This window comes from Tyto alba, unplaced genomic scaffold (assembly GCF_018691265.1).
Source record: "Tyto alba isolate M040663 unplaced genomic scaffold, T.alba_DEE_v4.0 Super-Scaffold_27, whole genome shotgun sequence".
NCBI lineage: Eukaryota > Metazoa > Chordata > Aves > Strigiformes > Tytonidae > Tyto > Tyto alba.
Window position 1 is genome coordinate 1,255,242 of NW_024881301.1, and position 16,777 is coordinate 1,272,018.

At 35.2% G+C, this 16,777-nt stretch overlaps 1 protein-coding gene across 5 annotated transcripts in view; it reads right to left on the reverse strand.

The window, feature by feature from the left end:
- SNTG1 (syntrophin gamma 1) overlaps window positions 1–16,777 on the reverse strand; it is a 347,402-nt gene that overhangs the window by 125,699 nt on the left and 204,926 nt on the right. Inside the window, exons 3-6 of one of the 5 annotated variants that reach the window (XM_033001090.2) lie at window positions 15,976–16,033; window positions 13,275–13,318; window positions 13,126–13,167; window positions 5,056–5,191 (exon numbers count right to left, since the gene is read on the reverse strand). In XM_033001090.2, the coding sequence (XP_032856981.2) occupies window positions 5,056–5,191; window positions 13,126–13,136 (147 nt within the window). In that variant the 5' untranslated portion in view covers window positions 13,137–13,167; window positions 13,275–13,318; window positions 15,976–16,033. Of the gene's footprint in view, window positions 1–5,045; window positions 5,192–13,125; window positions 13,200–13,274; window positions 13,319–15,975; window positions 16,034–16,777 lie in introns of those variants that run through there. The other 4 variants (XM_033001091.2, XM_033001087.2, XM_033001088.2 and 1 more) reach the window with 4 other exon arrangements.

A 16,777-nucleotide genomic window follows, 5' to 3' on the forward strand; every position in this document is an offset into this window, starting at 1 on the left:
AGTCCATGCCAGAGTTCAGAACTGCCTATCTTTATTTTCACTTTACCTACTCCAAGTATGGCTGTACTTCTCTAGGATTACTCACCTACACTAAACAATCTTTGTAGTTATACAGTCTTAAGAAGTCCTCTACTTTAAACTCTCACAGCTGTTCCACTTTTTGAATGTTATTATATATTCAGCTGTTGAGCACCTGCTATCTTCCTGAGATAATTCATGAACACAAATTTTTGTAATTATATATTTAATGAGTTCCAAAACAACTGGATAAGAGGAACAAGGCACCTCGCTCAATAATACTGAAAATTTTAGAAATACCAGTACAATTATTCCTAGTGTGGTTGAAACTGTACTTCATCTTTTACCAATACTACACACTTCCATTTCAATTGTATATATTTGGGTAAACATCTCATTGGTATGATAGCTCAGAAATTTACACAGGAACCAGATTTTGTTTGGGATCAATTTCATTGACACTGTCCAAATCAAATATTAACCAAAGCCACTTTGGGAGAAATGTGCAATCCTCTTATTAAACAAAAAAAAAAAAAAAAAATGAACCACTGAAATGGAAGAAGCATTTACACCACTGTTATAATAGCATCTACTGATTTCTACACAGCTTTCCCAAGAGGTTGCACAGCACCCAGAGTGAGCTGGTGTGTACAGCCAGATGAACAAAAGGCTATTCCATCAGTCTACAGAGGACTTCTTATTTAAGACAGGAAATTTTTGGACTTCATAATAATTGGAAACCAACTGACAGTAGGCTCTGCTGAAGTTATGATAGTTTTGGGTTTTTTTTTCCTCTCAACTACATGTTATAGAGAATATTCAAAAAAAGCCATCAACACCTGTAGAACATTAAGCATCCTCCAGAGTCTTCGCACATTTATCTTCAAGGATTCATGATATAAAAAATTCAAAGATATTTTCTTTTAAGCAAAATATAGGACATATTTTAATCCAGATAATATGTAGAAATTCCTCCTATGCATCATATCTGCACGACATCCTTGTGAAATCTATTACTCATGCAAATAGTATCATTTTAGTGGATTTTAGTCCAATATAATAAAAAGTGGTAAGAATGAGCCAGAACCATAATTTACTCCGTCTCTGTAGGCTACCAACTAATTCTTGTTTTTTTCATTATCTAACAAGAATTTCAGATAGGAAAAGATGGATAAAACCATCTTTAATTGAAAGCAAATAAATTTAATACGAGACATTCTCTTGGACTAAACAATAAGATTACTTAGGGCACAGTATACTATAATATACACCAAAGTGAATATTCCATCCCAGATTTCCCTGACACATCTTTAAGGAAGTTTTTGATTACTATCCAGTAATGTGCAAAAAGATAGGTTTTACTGGAATGACACTTTCTGGTGATAAGAGTTGCCACAAAACCACTCAGTACTGGATATAGGCCATAGCTTCAGTTATTAAATTACTAACAAACTAAATGAGAAAACCAACACAACAGGTAATAATATTAGTATCTCTTATGTAGAATATTAAGATTTTGCTTGTGGCCTGCAGGTATTATGGCAGAAAGTGCATGATAACTCATTCATTATTCCAGAAAAAAACAAGTATAGTGTATAAGGTATCCAACAGTGTATGAGAACAAAATAGCTTCCAGTAGATAATCTGAATTGAAGAAAAATTTTGTGTATGGCTTCTCAAAACCAATAGCCATATTTCAGCAATTAGCCAGGAAAAGTTTAAAAGAATGACTTCATCATCAGGAGTGCCCATCCCCTATAGAAAAGTCACATAAAATATTAATAATAATGAAAAAAACTAAAGACATTATCCATATTATATGAAGAAAAATAAAATAACATCAGCTGTATTTACAGAATAAACCAGATTGTTCTATATTTATCTCCATGATTTCTAGAGTACCTAGACACAACTGAAATTAAGATCACTAGAAATCCTTTCATAAATAAATATATATTTTTCTTTCTTTTGCTAGAAGACATTATGCTAAAGCCAAAAAAATTGGCAAAAAAAAGCTTGTGCTTTTTCACAATAACATTTTTTAAAAAAAATTAGTAAAAATCAAAGCAAAGTTGAAAGTGGAAATGTTTTTTTCTAGTAAACCATAACAGAAACTGCACAATAACATGGAATTAAGGTCTCCAAATTTTTCAAGTAATATGTGCGTCTTAATCGGAGGAAATAATTCCAACAAAATTATTAATTTTAAAGGATTTGGAGTTCTTTCTTTTCACAGTTGATCATCCTGCATTATTTTTTTTTCACTATAGCATTGAACTTGAAGGGTCTGAGTCCCCTAGCTCTGATTACTAACAAAACAATGAAGCTGCTTACTTACATATTAATTATATAAGAATCCCCTGATCCTTCAGTCAAACTGTTCCCACAGTTCAAATTTACCAGAACAAGTGCTCTCACAATTGAGGTCTATATGAAATTTATAACACATATACTAAACGAATTCAGGTTTTTATGTATGCCATTTGTGAAAAGATCATTAGTAATATTAAAAATGCATACACATTACTAAATTACATAACCTGTAAGCTATTGTTCCTGTTCCTAATGCCTGAAGAGTGAAAGTCATCCAGTTGACACAGTATTCTGAAGTACATTCTTAATTTTTTAAATCTTTTATGAACAGAGATAGGTCTAAGATTGTTGAAAACATGGCTTGAATATTTTATCTGACTAAGCAGAGCCCCAGTTCTGGGGGAAAAAAGAAAGATCAGTTCCAGAATAAGAGTTTCCTCACACTAATCCCATTGCAAGGCTAGGGTCAAACACACAGCTAGTGGCAAATTTCACATTTACATATTCAATATAAAATTTGCTGTTAGCAAATATGACCTTAACATTTACTTTTAATGAATAGTCACACTAATCAAGCACCAGCATATAAATGCTCATGAAAAATGAATATAAAATGGTCTTAAAGAGTTTGAAGTCAAATTTTAATTCTAAATTTGAATAAATATTAATGTACAAGCCTACTCCTATTTGTTCAGTTCTAAATGTCATCAACTTCACAATGACATAAAGAATAATTCTTCAACAGATTTGTATTTGAAGTAATGTTTTAGATCAATATATGCAGTTAACTCTGCTAAGCTTCTCAGCAGCACAGGATCTAATCTCTGAGAAAGATATTTTGGTACTTCAGGGAGTGTGCTCAGTGGTAAAAGTTTTCAGCTAAGAAAATGCATAAGAACACACTTTTGTGCCATTTAATGCAATGGCAGCCTTTCTGCTGCAGAATAATTGTACTGCATCTAGCTCAAGTTGAGAAAATGACTTTGTTCTCATAAATATTTGTTAAAAATAAAGTCCCCAATTTCGTAAGATACTTAAACTCATACTTTCAGGCAAATACATACATATTTTGCTGGACCGGGATCCAACATAGTTATCCTGTAATATGAAATTTTCACAAGTAATACTGCTTCAACATTTTTAGGATCATTTTCATCAGCATCTAAATTTTAAGGGTCTTGGCAAAACTAAGTTTGGAAGTACTTACACTGGATATTAATTAACTGGAGGACATTTACAGATATTTTGGAAAGAAAAGAGATTAACATATAAATCCAAGGAAGCAAAAAAAGCTAATTTGTTTTTCAGTATATTGATGAGAATATGCTGAATTATCATTTTAATCAGTTATAGCATGAGGTCTTCATGACTTTCCAAGTTAAGCATAAATCTGATATAGTCATCCAAAAATGTTCAGCCTACTTATTCCATTGCAATCCTTATTTTACCTTTTCTTATTTTCCTAATTAAGCAATAACCCCACAAAAATCCATTCTTGCCACCAGTTAATTACCATTTAAGACTACAAAATCTCTTTATATAAATCTATTTTATATATTATATAAAATCTCTATAAAATTTATAGACTGCTATATAGAGTGGATGTGTTTTCTGAAGTAAAAATTGCAACATCAACAATAAAACAAAACCAAAACGCTTTGTAAAATTCTGTCACATTGCTGCCACGTGCATATGTCAGAATATCACAAATGAATGCACAAACTGCAAGCCTCACTTTTAGAAGTCTATGATTGATGGAAAGAGGCTTTGTATAGTCCATAAAACCTTGTAATCTTTCAGGATGAAAGATGTTTAAACAAAATATTTTATCTGTTAGCATTCATTATGGTAAGTGCTACCTCTCACCAACACTTTTCTCTGCAATCAGAGATTCGGAAATGATACATTATGACCTGAAGTGCACAGGGGATTTAGAATGTGTTTTGCATTAGATTTTTTGTGTAAATATGACTGAACAAAAGATGTCAAAAAACCCTTAAGGTGACAAAGATAGGGTGAAGATTTTGTGAAACATGTCTGTCTGTCTATCCATTTAATATATAAATACAGTACAGCCACAATAGTATAAGAAGAGAAGCATTTCGGTATTTAAGGCAAATTAGAAATATTCTCAGTACTTTCTACTGCACACCAACATATTAAAATATGGAAGTTTTTTTTTTATGTAGAGCATTCCCTTGAACTTTCCTTTTAACAGTTCAGCATAATTAGAACCTTTGAAAGATTCTGAATCAGTACTGGCTTGACAAGGGCATGTGAAGTGGAATAGAGCTATGTACACTTGCTAGACCTCATTTAAAGATATATGTCATTATCCTGGTAATGCTGTTGCAGCCTGAGCAGTGATATTTCCCATGTTGCTCAGAAAAGTACTAACAGCACAGGAAGGTAACAACTTGTTCAGGTCTTTGCACTAAAGTCTAAAGAGTGGGTAACCTTTGTAATTTATAAGGAAGAGTTTCTTCCCTCTGTAACCACACCTGCACCAAAGTTTTTCTTGTGATCTGTGAACCTCTTACTACTGCAAGCTGTTTTACTGGCCACCGTCTTGCAAAACAGCTGATGGGAAACAGGTACTACCAAATTGAACTTGCAGAAAGATACCAGTACTATCAGGGTAAAATTAAAAAAAAAAAAAATATACATCTAGAAATAGGCCCAGTGCTGACAAACAGATACCAAAACACCAGTACCATACTGTACCATACTAGTGGTTGAGAAGTATGGGGTGGGCCATCTGGAAACCTCCATGTATCTGGCTGGAACAGTCCAACACTGGATACTATTGAAAAATATATAGAGTCCATTCTCCTTTCCTCTTCCTCCTCCACCGAACAAACTGTCAAAAGATAAAGACCCATTGTAGAGAAAAAAAAAAAGACCTAAAAATATGTACAGGTGTTAGATAACCCCTGGACAGAAAGTTTCTTCCTGGCACCCACCTGATTTCACTATAGCCAGAACCATGAGAATTCTGAAGCGTTAAATCAGGTACTGTAACTGCTGGAAAATGTCAGAAGACTCTATGTGTGTGCACATTTGCACTTTGAACACACCTCTTATTCATGACTCCTTCTGTCTAGCTAAATCAGTACACATGCTCTATTTTGTCCAGCATGCTCTCTTGGGCCCATGTCAAGCCATAAGAAATATAGAGAGTGCCTTTTAGAGGTGGCCACTTAATTTCAGTCTAAACAATGCGGTTGTTACCTGTTTAAAGAAAACACAGTCATTGCCAGTCGAACAGTATTTTCTAGTATTTATGGGTAACAGAATTTTTTTTAATAGTGTTCAGGAAAATAATTTTCATGCCTGAAGAAGGTTTAATTTTTCCTACATTGAATTGGAGTGTCCTGTGTACATCTATTTCCTCTGCCTTTTGGAGGCTTTTGATGCTCTCTGTGTTATTTCTGCCTAGTCTCACTAGATTATTATGAAGTAGTCCAAGTAAAACAAAAAACTCAAACACCTAGATAAGGGGAACTATACTTTCTCAAATATAAACAACACTATCAGAGAGACAGCTCCATTTTCTCATTTTTTAATTATTGTACACTATTATGTCTATGCACAGCAAAGAAAAAATGAAGTCCCTGTATCAACATCAAACTGAGTCATAGCTCCACAAATGGAAGATGCTGTGCAGAATGAAATCTTTCAAAAAGTCTTCTGAAGGGTAGAACACACACACATACAAACAAACATGAAAATATTTCTACTTGCTTCCCAATAAAGCAAAGAAACCCAAGTCTTTATACTAAAATATCAATGTAAACAAGGTCACAAACAAATCATATCTGATGGTACACACTTTAAATCCACGGCTCAATTGCCTCTTTTCTTTGCATCTCAGGCTTTCAGCACTAATAGAGCTGCATGACAAAGAAGGAACCAATGGCAGTTATTTGAAGGATGTTGCACCGTAACTTGTGATTCAATCTTTATTCCAATAAACCCTAATGGATTTTTGCTTTGAGGACCATAGCTATGTCATAAGGAAATAACAATATTAATCATATAGACTTGGTATTAGTCATGCCAGCATACTGTACTCCCTTCCATTAAAACTGAGTAATACTGATGAGTAGTTTTAAAAGACGAAATCTTAATAAAATGACTAATATATTTACAGGTATCTTGAGAAAAAGAAATGAAAATATAAATTAGGAAGACAAGCAACATATTAACATCTTTTAGAATCTAACATCATAGTGCTTGACTAAATTCAAACCTTTACTGAGTTTGGCACAAAAATTAATTATTTAAACTCTAAAAAAAAACCATACCTAAAATCAGATTAGAAAAGCAGCTGAAGAGATATTAATAATACTGTGCCAGGATGTATCCTAATCCAAGGAATTTCCACCACACAGGAAAAAGTAAACTATTTACACCTGCTAGGTTCTTTTCCACTTGAAGGACACATTTCAAATCAGGGCTGAAATATCTGACAGATTATTATTAGCTCCAAATTTCATGAACAATAAGGACACTGTAAATACATTCTCACAGATGTTTTCATTACTTGCACCAGGGTAACTAAGGTGACATTAGCACTTCTTTAGTTACCCAAGTCTCAAATAGAAAAGAGCAGCTGTATGGAAAAAGTAATAACTTGGCCTCTTTTTCCACAGGAAATAGTGGACTTTCAAAAAGTTTATATTTCACTTTTTTTAAAATTCTAAAGTTACAAATCGCAGATTGATTATGGTCTTCTCTTAGAATCGCTGACTGTGTAGCTTCACTATTTGAAGTTGCCATTCAGACTAGACATGAAAGGATTAAACGGCTGTACTATGAGGTAGACAGTACAGGATCTCTGCCACATAATATGAGAAGGTGGTAATTTGTAGTTGCAGGATGCTGTTATCACTATCACCAAACAGCACAATATTAGTGTAGACATCCTGTTCTATAACAGATTCTGAAGTACTTCATATAATTGAGCTAAATCTGTCAATAGTCTAGGTCTCTGCTTCACAGTTAAGGAAACAAAGATAACATAAAAACATAATTTACTGAAAGACACATCTGCAGCATCAAGATGGAGTGAGATTTCAGATAATTTGTTTTCCAGTCCTCTCTTATAAATACAATATGCTTGTTCTTCTGCTTAAAAACGTTTACAAAAAATGCTACCAAAACTATTCATAAAGGGTTTTAAAAATCAGTTTGAATGAAACTACAGTTTTAAACCAAAAAAAATCAGAATAAGAGTTTCATCAGCTATACACGATTGCAGTTAAGCAACTACAATCCCTATACTGTCAATATCATATATCATATATGACTCATGGAGAGCTAGCAGTTACAGCTTTGCTAAGAATGCAGAGAAAAAGGGGACGCAAAAGATACAATGCAGTGCACATGGACATCTCATGTCAGGTAACTTTTCAGGAACAAAATGTCTTGTGCAAAATGCAGCTGATGGCTGAACTGAAACATCGTGCTACATATTGTAGGCAGCTCTACATGAAATCCACCAAAGGCTAAATATCTATGCTGTCTTGATACCTACCTACCTCTACATGAGCTTTTTTTCAAGGAATGCAAAAATTCCACATTAATGGCAGATACAAACTATCATTTTGTGTTAGAAACATTCCCTGAATTTTCCCCAAATCTAAGAAGTAGGAAATTATTTTATATCCATATTCATTTAATTTTATTCTTATTTCCTAAGAGAAAAACAGAAAGAAAAACCCAAAGAAACCCCAGTGATATGTGTCCATAGTTATTGGCACTACCTAAGATGCTTTATTCACAATGTTAAGAACAGAGACATAATCTTTAACATATCAACATTGATTTAACTGAAATTCTGTTTTCTCTATGGGCCCCAGATGGTTTGGTGCACTATAACTCTGGAAACAGTAATAGCAGTAGCTTCAACACAAGAGTTTTGGTAGTATGCGAGTTGCTCGTACTCTCCTACTCTGAGCCAGTCAGTAGTAGCTCAAGGGAAGTAGCTCCCAGCAGGTCTTCTCAGTCTCTCCCAAAATTCTGTCCATTGTTAGTGATGTAGAGACTAGAACCAGAACCACAAAAGATGTCCACATGTGCTACAAGAACAGCATTATGATGGTGATTGCCTATCTTTGTTTTATATTTGAACAATACATGGAGGTAAGGGCTACAGATACATTAGTTTCCAGACTATAAATGTATTAGTTTCCAGCCTTATGAATAATCATATCCATTGTGAGTCCTTAAAATACTAGGCATGTGGATTGACAATTTATGCATTGTTGGACCATATTAATTAGACAGAAGACTAAACTCGTAGGTCTGTCTGTATATAATCCCAATTTCAGCCTTTTAAAAGTCTTGTTGTAAAATGTAAAGGAGAGTCTACTGGAAAAGGAATAATTAATAAATCCAGAGTAGAAGGAGCACAAACTCATGCAAATTAAGAGATATAATGGACTCTCCTTACCTACAAATTCAAGTTTATACTGCAATTTTGGAGTCAAATTTCTGGTATGATACTGAGATATTTTGAGTCTGATTTTTTAAGAGAATTGCTAGATTATTTTTTTTCTTAACATCCTACCATGCTGATACTTCACCACACAGAGCATATATTTATTTTACCATAGGAGAGCACTAAGACTGAGGCACTGTTATGTTGTACTCAGATGGGAGTTTTTACAACACAAAACAAAGAACAAGCTAGCATTCAGCCTTCGATAGAAACTCATAATGTGCTTTCATGATATGAATAATATTCTCAGCTTCTACAAGCAGAAAAGTAAGCTCAAAATTAAGAGATTCACCTAGAGCTACAAAAAAATTCAGAAAGGAACTGTGTAGAGGCCTCTGGTAAGGTACATGAAGAACTGACTAGACCTACCTATTCAGTATTATTATGAGTCCTCTCTCTCCTCCCCGACCCCTTTCCTTCCCTCTTTCACTTCTCCTCTCCTCCTTCCCCCTCTGCTCCGTTCCATTCCGTCCCCCCCTCCAACCTGCCTACCTATGTATCTACCTATCTCTTTGTCAGATTCAGGCTTCAGATTATAGTATATTTCTTTAGTAACAGGATCTGTGCATCACTGAATATCATATCACCAGGTCTAATAACTAATGGAAGACAATAAAGACAACAAAGTAGTACCCATGAGTGTTAAGGCAACTAAGTTCACTAGATATAAGGGAAAGATTCTGCCCATTATTAAAGATGGCATCAATTTTATTAAACTACTTAATTTTGAAATTCAAATAGTTTTATATGCATAGTATAATTATCAGTAAAGCACGGTGAAATACCAGGGCCAACTAATCAAAAGTGTAACACAACAGGCTGCAGTGATTATGACACAGCTCTTTCCGTTGGAGAGCTATGAAGATATGACATATGCTTAAAATGTTTATGCAAGCAGCAAGAAGCTTTGGATCTAGAAAAACAATGAGCACTCATCAGATGCGCACTGCAAACACAACTCTGACTTTTCTACGGGCATCTTCAGCTTTACACTGAAACAAATTCTATGCTGGTTTACCATGAGTATTTTCTAAGACATTAAAAGAACTCAACACTAATATATCCTCACATAATATGAAACCTGCTAAGCCTTACTTAGTTACAGATAAAATCAGAAACAAAGCTCCAAGCTCATGTACTTTGCATAGCCATTTGAAAAGTACCTAGATGCAATAAGGATTGAAAATTAAGTTTCCACTACCTTTCAACTCCCTGCTGTGAGCAGCTATGCTCCACACACTTCCTATTTTCTGAGTTACCTTGAGATTAGAGTTACAGATCTTGCATTTGATAAAGACCCTGCAATACAAAGTGCCAGAATAACTCAAACTGCAAAGGGTATGCTGCAGACAAAATCCCACCTATAACTCCTGCTGGCAGACCAGTTGAGGTACTTGCCCTTTACTCAGGGCTATGCCTAAACCTGCAGAATACTGCACAATGCATAACCATATCTAGCACTACTACAGCAGGCTTTACAAAAAATTTTTTCCACAAATATATGACATATGATAGTGAATGTTTCTGAAAAAAATAGATCATGAGTGTTCATTTACTTTGGTTTTTATATTTCTTTTATACTTATATTTATAAGCCCTCTGCATATTTCAAAGTGCCGTATGGATTTTTTAACTTATTTAAATATTTCTCAGTATTTACTATTAATTAATAATTATTCTTAGTTAGAAAACAGATTTAATTTAAAATGTATCTGCTTCTTAAACTCTTAAAACACTTTCACATACAAAAATGCACATTCAAAACTGTTAAAATACACTTTTATTATTCAGAGAAAATTATTTGTAACGCATTTGAGAAGCAGATTATGTTGGACAAACAAGGTATAAACCAAAATTTAACATGATGATGTTTGCTATTCTATGTCAATCTCTACCTTTTGGCTTTTCCAAAATGTCTCTTTTTTCTGTGAAGGGGTTTAAACCTGACCATAAATAGCCAACAGATTTATGTATAATTGTAATGGTTAAGAGATTGTCTCAGAAAGAAAATATCCTGGTGTTGCTACAAGTATTCAATATATTCAAATGCCTTTGAGTGTGCAAGTCTACATTTTTAGTAATATGTTTTTCCCATGTCTTGAAATTCCAACATCCTATTTAAATCCCAAGGGTGGCCCCCTGTGAGAAGCTTCTCGAAGCTCCCTCAGCTCCAAGTCAGCTCCACCTCTGCACCAAAACTGAGCCCATCAGCTGCACCTCTGTGATAACTTATTTAAGGAGTGACCTGGGAAGAGCAGTGGGACTTGTGAGGAGGAGTCGCTGCAGCTGCACGAACACCAAGGTCAGTGGAGGAACAGAGGAAGGAAGGAGGGGGGAGGTGTGCCGGAGCAGAAACCCCCCTGTATCCTGTGGTGAGAGGGCAGGGCGGCCCCCCCTGACACCCATGGCGATCTGCGGTGGAGCAGACACTGATTTATGGCCTGTGTTTTTCACCTGGTTGAGCAAGGTGCTGTGCCCGAAGAAGGCTGGGGTCTTTTGGGAAAAGGTAGCCCCGCTGCTGTAATTCAGCACTGGGAGGATTGCAGCATGCGGGGGGGTCCCACGCCGGAGCAGCTCGGGAAGGGCTGCAGCTGTGGGAGGGACTCCAGTTGGAGAAAGTTGGTGACCCATGACAGAGCAGTGTAGGGAACGCTGCAGCCTGTGGGAGGGACTCACATCAGAGAGGGTTTGTGGAGGACTGTCTGCTGTGAGAGGGGGACCACGATGGAGCAGGGGAAGAAGTCCCAGAAGCTCCCCCCACCGAAGATGGAAGGAACGGCAGCACTGACTGCACCCCCCATTCCCTGCCCCTGCGCTGCTGGGGGAGGAGGTAGAGATATCGGGAGCAGAGCTGAGCCCGGGAAGAAGGGAGGGGTGGGGGGAAGGTGTTCTCAAGGTGTGGCAATGCTTCTCACTGTCCTACTCTGTTAAGTGTTGTTGTTAGTATCCGTAATAAATCTATGTTATTTTTTTTCTTCCCCTAGCAAGTCTGCCTTTTGCCCATGACCATAATGGGTGATCTGCCCCTCCCGGTCCTATCTCTAACCCCAAGTCTGGCTCATTTTTCCCTTCTCATTGACGGAAGAGAAAGGGGAGTGAGTGGCCATGTGCTGTTTGGCTGCCAACCAGGCTCAAACCACGACACATATTAATGCCCATTAAACCAAATAATTGCATAAAGCTTATAAAAGTTTAAAATCCGGTCACTGTTGTACAGTCAAAGTACTATAAATACAACTATTAGCCTGTGTGTGTATGATAAAGGGTCTGAAGAATGGAGCATGATTTGCAGCACAAATTTCCAATATGAAACCAGTACACAAAAGCACTCTGAGGAATAGTGTGGCGATCTAATATTTCAGCCTGCACTAACTTTTTCATGAGAACTTCATCTTTATTAATTCTTGCTTTCTATACCTGAATAGCATACATTCAATGATCTGTCATATAACAGAATGCTCTGTGAGATATAGAGCATCTTTGAATTGGCAAAGTACATTTTAGAAAATTAAACTTTCAAATATAGTATTACTACACTATTTTAAAAATACAGCTACTAATTATTTGGAGCTACATGGGATTTAAAGGTGATTTCTTTGGTAATCTCATTTCTGTCATTCTTTTCTGAAATATAGGGTTTCCTACTTCTGAAAGCACTTAAGAGTCAAAAAGTCAAATATATGAAAAGTACATAATACTTTCAGCAAAGCCGACTTACCAAGGGAACCAGTCTACCATACAGCTCTCAAATAAAAATTGCTTCTCTAGAATGTATCTTCTTAATACACTATTATTTTAAATCAGTACGGATAACAGCTTAACTGAAGGAGGAGAGCACCCTCATAAGTAACAGCCAGAGAATGAAAAGCAGACAAAATGTTTTGTTTCAATTTTTAGGTAGTATTAAAACCAACCCAACAACAAGTCTCCAACATAGTGCAAATTACAACTTTTGAAATTAAAATGACCTCACAAAAAAAAACAGAAAGGTGTAGCAATGCTGAAATTTGATAACTATAAAACAGAAAAAATGCTGGAATATGTACAGTTTAAATCTGGATAATAAAATAATTACCTTTAATATAGAAAAGCCTGAGAACATCATCTACAACAAACTTATGAAGAAGAGTCTGCACTAAAATTTTAGTTGCTTGCCATGGTAGAAGGTACAGTCATATTTGTTTAGGAGTAACAATAATACAATTGATATCAGAGCATTGCTATCAGCATATACTAAGATCTCAATAACTACAAAATACAAAAAGTAGACTAAAAAACAGAAAAGCTCACCACTTCTTCATGCCTGCATTTTCTCACATTAATTCCATTAATCTGTTATTAAAAAGATAAAGAGAAGACTTACTCTACATTTCATAAGTACATATTTCATTTCACTTTTCTAGAAAAAAATAGGCATAAGAACTTGCAATTTTGCTCACCTGTAGAATGGCATCTCCTATAAAGAGCAAACCCGAAAGTTCCGCTGAAAACAGAAAGCATATTTTTCACTCATTTTGTACAAAACATCCTACATTTCATGTACATGTATTCCTATTTAATTTAATGTTTTAATATAATCTTTTAAAAATTTAAACAAAAGCCTAATAAAAAATCCAACATGCAACTTTCAAATATATTATTTGGATTTATTTTTTTAAGTCCCAAAATACTGGTAATTCTACTCAGACCAAGTACAAGACCACGAAACATCTTCCATCAGCGACTAGCATCTTTCAGGCCATTATGGTGAGGCATGGCATACTTTTCTGAATAGAAAGTGACTGCAGGACTAGGTCCTATTTGCCTATGAGAGATCATTTCTTACAAACTCTGAGGAAAAATCAACATGGAGACTCCAGAGCTACTTATGAATGACAAATTTAACCTGCAAGCTTTTACCAAAGATACTTTAGATCCTGAATCTTTGATAAACTCAGTGGACTATTCATGCTGGATAACACTATATGCTGAAGAGATAGACAATCAGTATATTGTACAAAGTCACCAGCCAAAATGAATTTGAATTTTGAAACAAAGCTATACACTATAAATCACAAAGGAATTGACAAAATCTAGTTCTACAGTTGCAATTTTTAACTACTGTGTTGTGTTACAAAGCTTTCTAATGCAAATATACTTTATAAATACACAAGAAATATAGCAAATATTATTTAAGTGCCTATAAAGAAAGAAATAACCACTAACATGAGAACTAAGGCACGTTAACAGATTATGTGGGATTATTTATCTATAGTATTCCAAAATATCGCAGCAGACACTGTTTGGAAAAGGCTAGAATTGGACTTGATCCAAAAACTTCACATATTTACATGAGTTGTAAAACTGGAATCAATATTGACATAAATTATAATACTCAAGTATGTGTTGGAAGGACTGGTCTTATTAACTAGATGTAACTAAGGATGCTTAAATTACTGGAAGATAGATATTCTGATTAATTTCTGTTTGGGTTTTTTTCTTAAATAAATGCATCTCTCAATATTCTTCTTCAGACACTGGGCTTGCATGTATTAAAGCTTCATATATGACCTAATGTGCTAGCCTAAGCACCTTATGTGCATCTTTGGTTTTAAGAATTTCATCAAATGTCGCATTTTTTTTTAGAGGTCCAAAGAAAGAGCTGGAGTCAGCTGTAAGGAGGGCAGAACCAAGCCTTCAGAGTTTTGAGGTACAGGCTCTGGGTCAAACAGCATTTTCTGTATCAAAGATCCTTTGTACAGACACATGGCATGACACTTTCTATACCACAAGACAGCAGTCTCCTACACAAGAGATGTCCCTGAAAACTAGCTCTCTAAAAATCAGCAGTATTTTTATTGAAAGCAGTAATGGAGATTGTATCTCAGCTAGGTATTGTGGTTAGAAATAATGCATCTGTTACTGCAGAAAAAAAAAAAAAAGACAAAAATAAAAGAAAACAGTGTGTACATTTTGTGTTCAATTAAAGTCTATCTTTCTTATTTTTCCTGCAGTGCTTAATAGCATTTTAATTGCTAGTGTAGGTAATATATGCCACATTATTATGCACTTATATGTATACTGGAAAGAACGGACTCACAAGTATAACTTCTAAAGGTTAACCTTATTGCCTTCCTTAGGGGCTCATTCCATGTTACTCAATAGCCTCCCTACATGCAACTTTCACATCTACCTTTCAGAATTCGCTTTCAGTTCTCAGTACGTTGATTCCCCTGCACCTCTTTATCTGTGTGGGTGAATATGAGATTTTTGTTATGCTGGCACATTTTATTTGTGCAGAAGCAGCATTCTAGAATTATTGCATTACAGATGGAGGAAAATGCTTCCAAGTTTACATTTGTGACCTTACATAAATGTACACAAATATACACAAACATAACAGAGATATTAAATACACCATACCAGCACTGATTCACAACATTCATCTCTCATAATTGTGCACATTATGAGCTGTTTAACCATTATCCATCTTCCTAGCACATATTATATCATTCTAATAATTTCAAAACATTGCCAGTTAAAATCGATACCAAGAATTCAGCACCAGTTCTGCTTGCATTAAAAATAAGTATGGTTAAGACCTTATGCAGTATTAGGTTTGCTATGTATGAGTTGCTGCAAAGGCTTACACAGCACAGCATCTAATACTGAAATAGTATAGGGGTGTTATCAAGGTTCTGCCATTGCCTACCTCTGTCTGAGTACTACTCTACTGACCAGTATAAAAAGGCATGCTTCTCTTCTTGTGTTACCATGCTTTAAAGGCCAAACATTTGATCTGCTACAGCTTCCTGATAATAAACATTTGGAAATAAAAGACACAAAACCATTAACTTTTGTCAAATTTGTTAAACATTTTCATTCTCAAAATACCTTCCAATTGCTCACCTTAAAAATAATGTTTTACAATAACTTTTTTATTTTTTCTAAATCATGTTGAAGACTGTTTCTAACATATTCCAAGTATAAATTCTGTACTTTTTCAGATAACAGTTCTGAGGAAGAGAGAGATCATTATGATACGGAGAGAGAAATGGTACACTAATAGCATTTGGTTAACACTTCCTGAAGAATCTCAAGACATAATGCACCTTGCATCAAGGAGCATGTCAAAACAGAGTGTATTAATCTGACACTCACCTCTTTGTTCTTTGGAAATCTTGGAAACAACCACTGGAATATTATGTTCTGCTCCACCCTGAAAACAGAATAAACGACGATCTTGTCATTCACTGGAAACACCTTTTTACTCGAAATTATATTTTACCCTTTCTCTAACTGCAGTATTTAGAGAGACTGAGAAAATAACTCTCGTTCTGCATCCCCTCTTTGTTTTTTTTTAATTTTTCTTTTAATAAATATTTGATTTGAACTAATTCCTCATTGCCTTTCATAAATAAGTTCTCAGTTGCCATCATCAGCTCAGGAAGTGAATTGAATGTTGGTCAAAACTCTACAAGACTTGAAGAAAAAGGACATCAGTTTCTGCGAATTCTGAAGAGCTTAATGTATGAAATCGTGTCCTGCAAAAGCAAAATGGCCATCATTACAATGGCAGCCATGCTGTGACCACTTAGTTTTCATGCTGGAAAAAAAGAGGTAAACAGAAGCCCAAGAAAAGCAAGTTTGAACTTTTAATCTCAAAAGCGGCCTTTATTTGTTTCTGTCTCTGTCACACAAGCACAAAGAGTGAGCAAAGCAGTGGGATAAGTAACAAGGAACAGAGAAAGAAACATTAAGAAATGGAACAGTAGGTGTTCAATAAATGGGAGGAATAAAGGAAAGCTGGATGGTAATTCAACAGTTCGACAGCAATTCAATGCTGTTGCTTCATTTGATTTATCCTGTTGGAACTGGAAATGTTCATGGCGCTTAAGAATAAAGTGTTAAAACGAAACATTAAATAAAAAGGCAATTCAGAGGAAGAGAAAGGCAAATATAC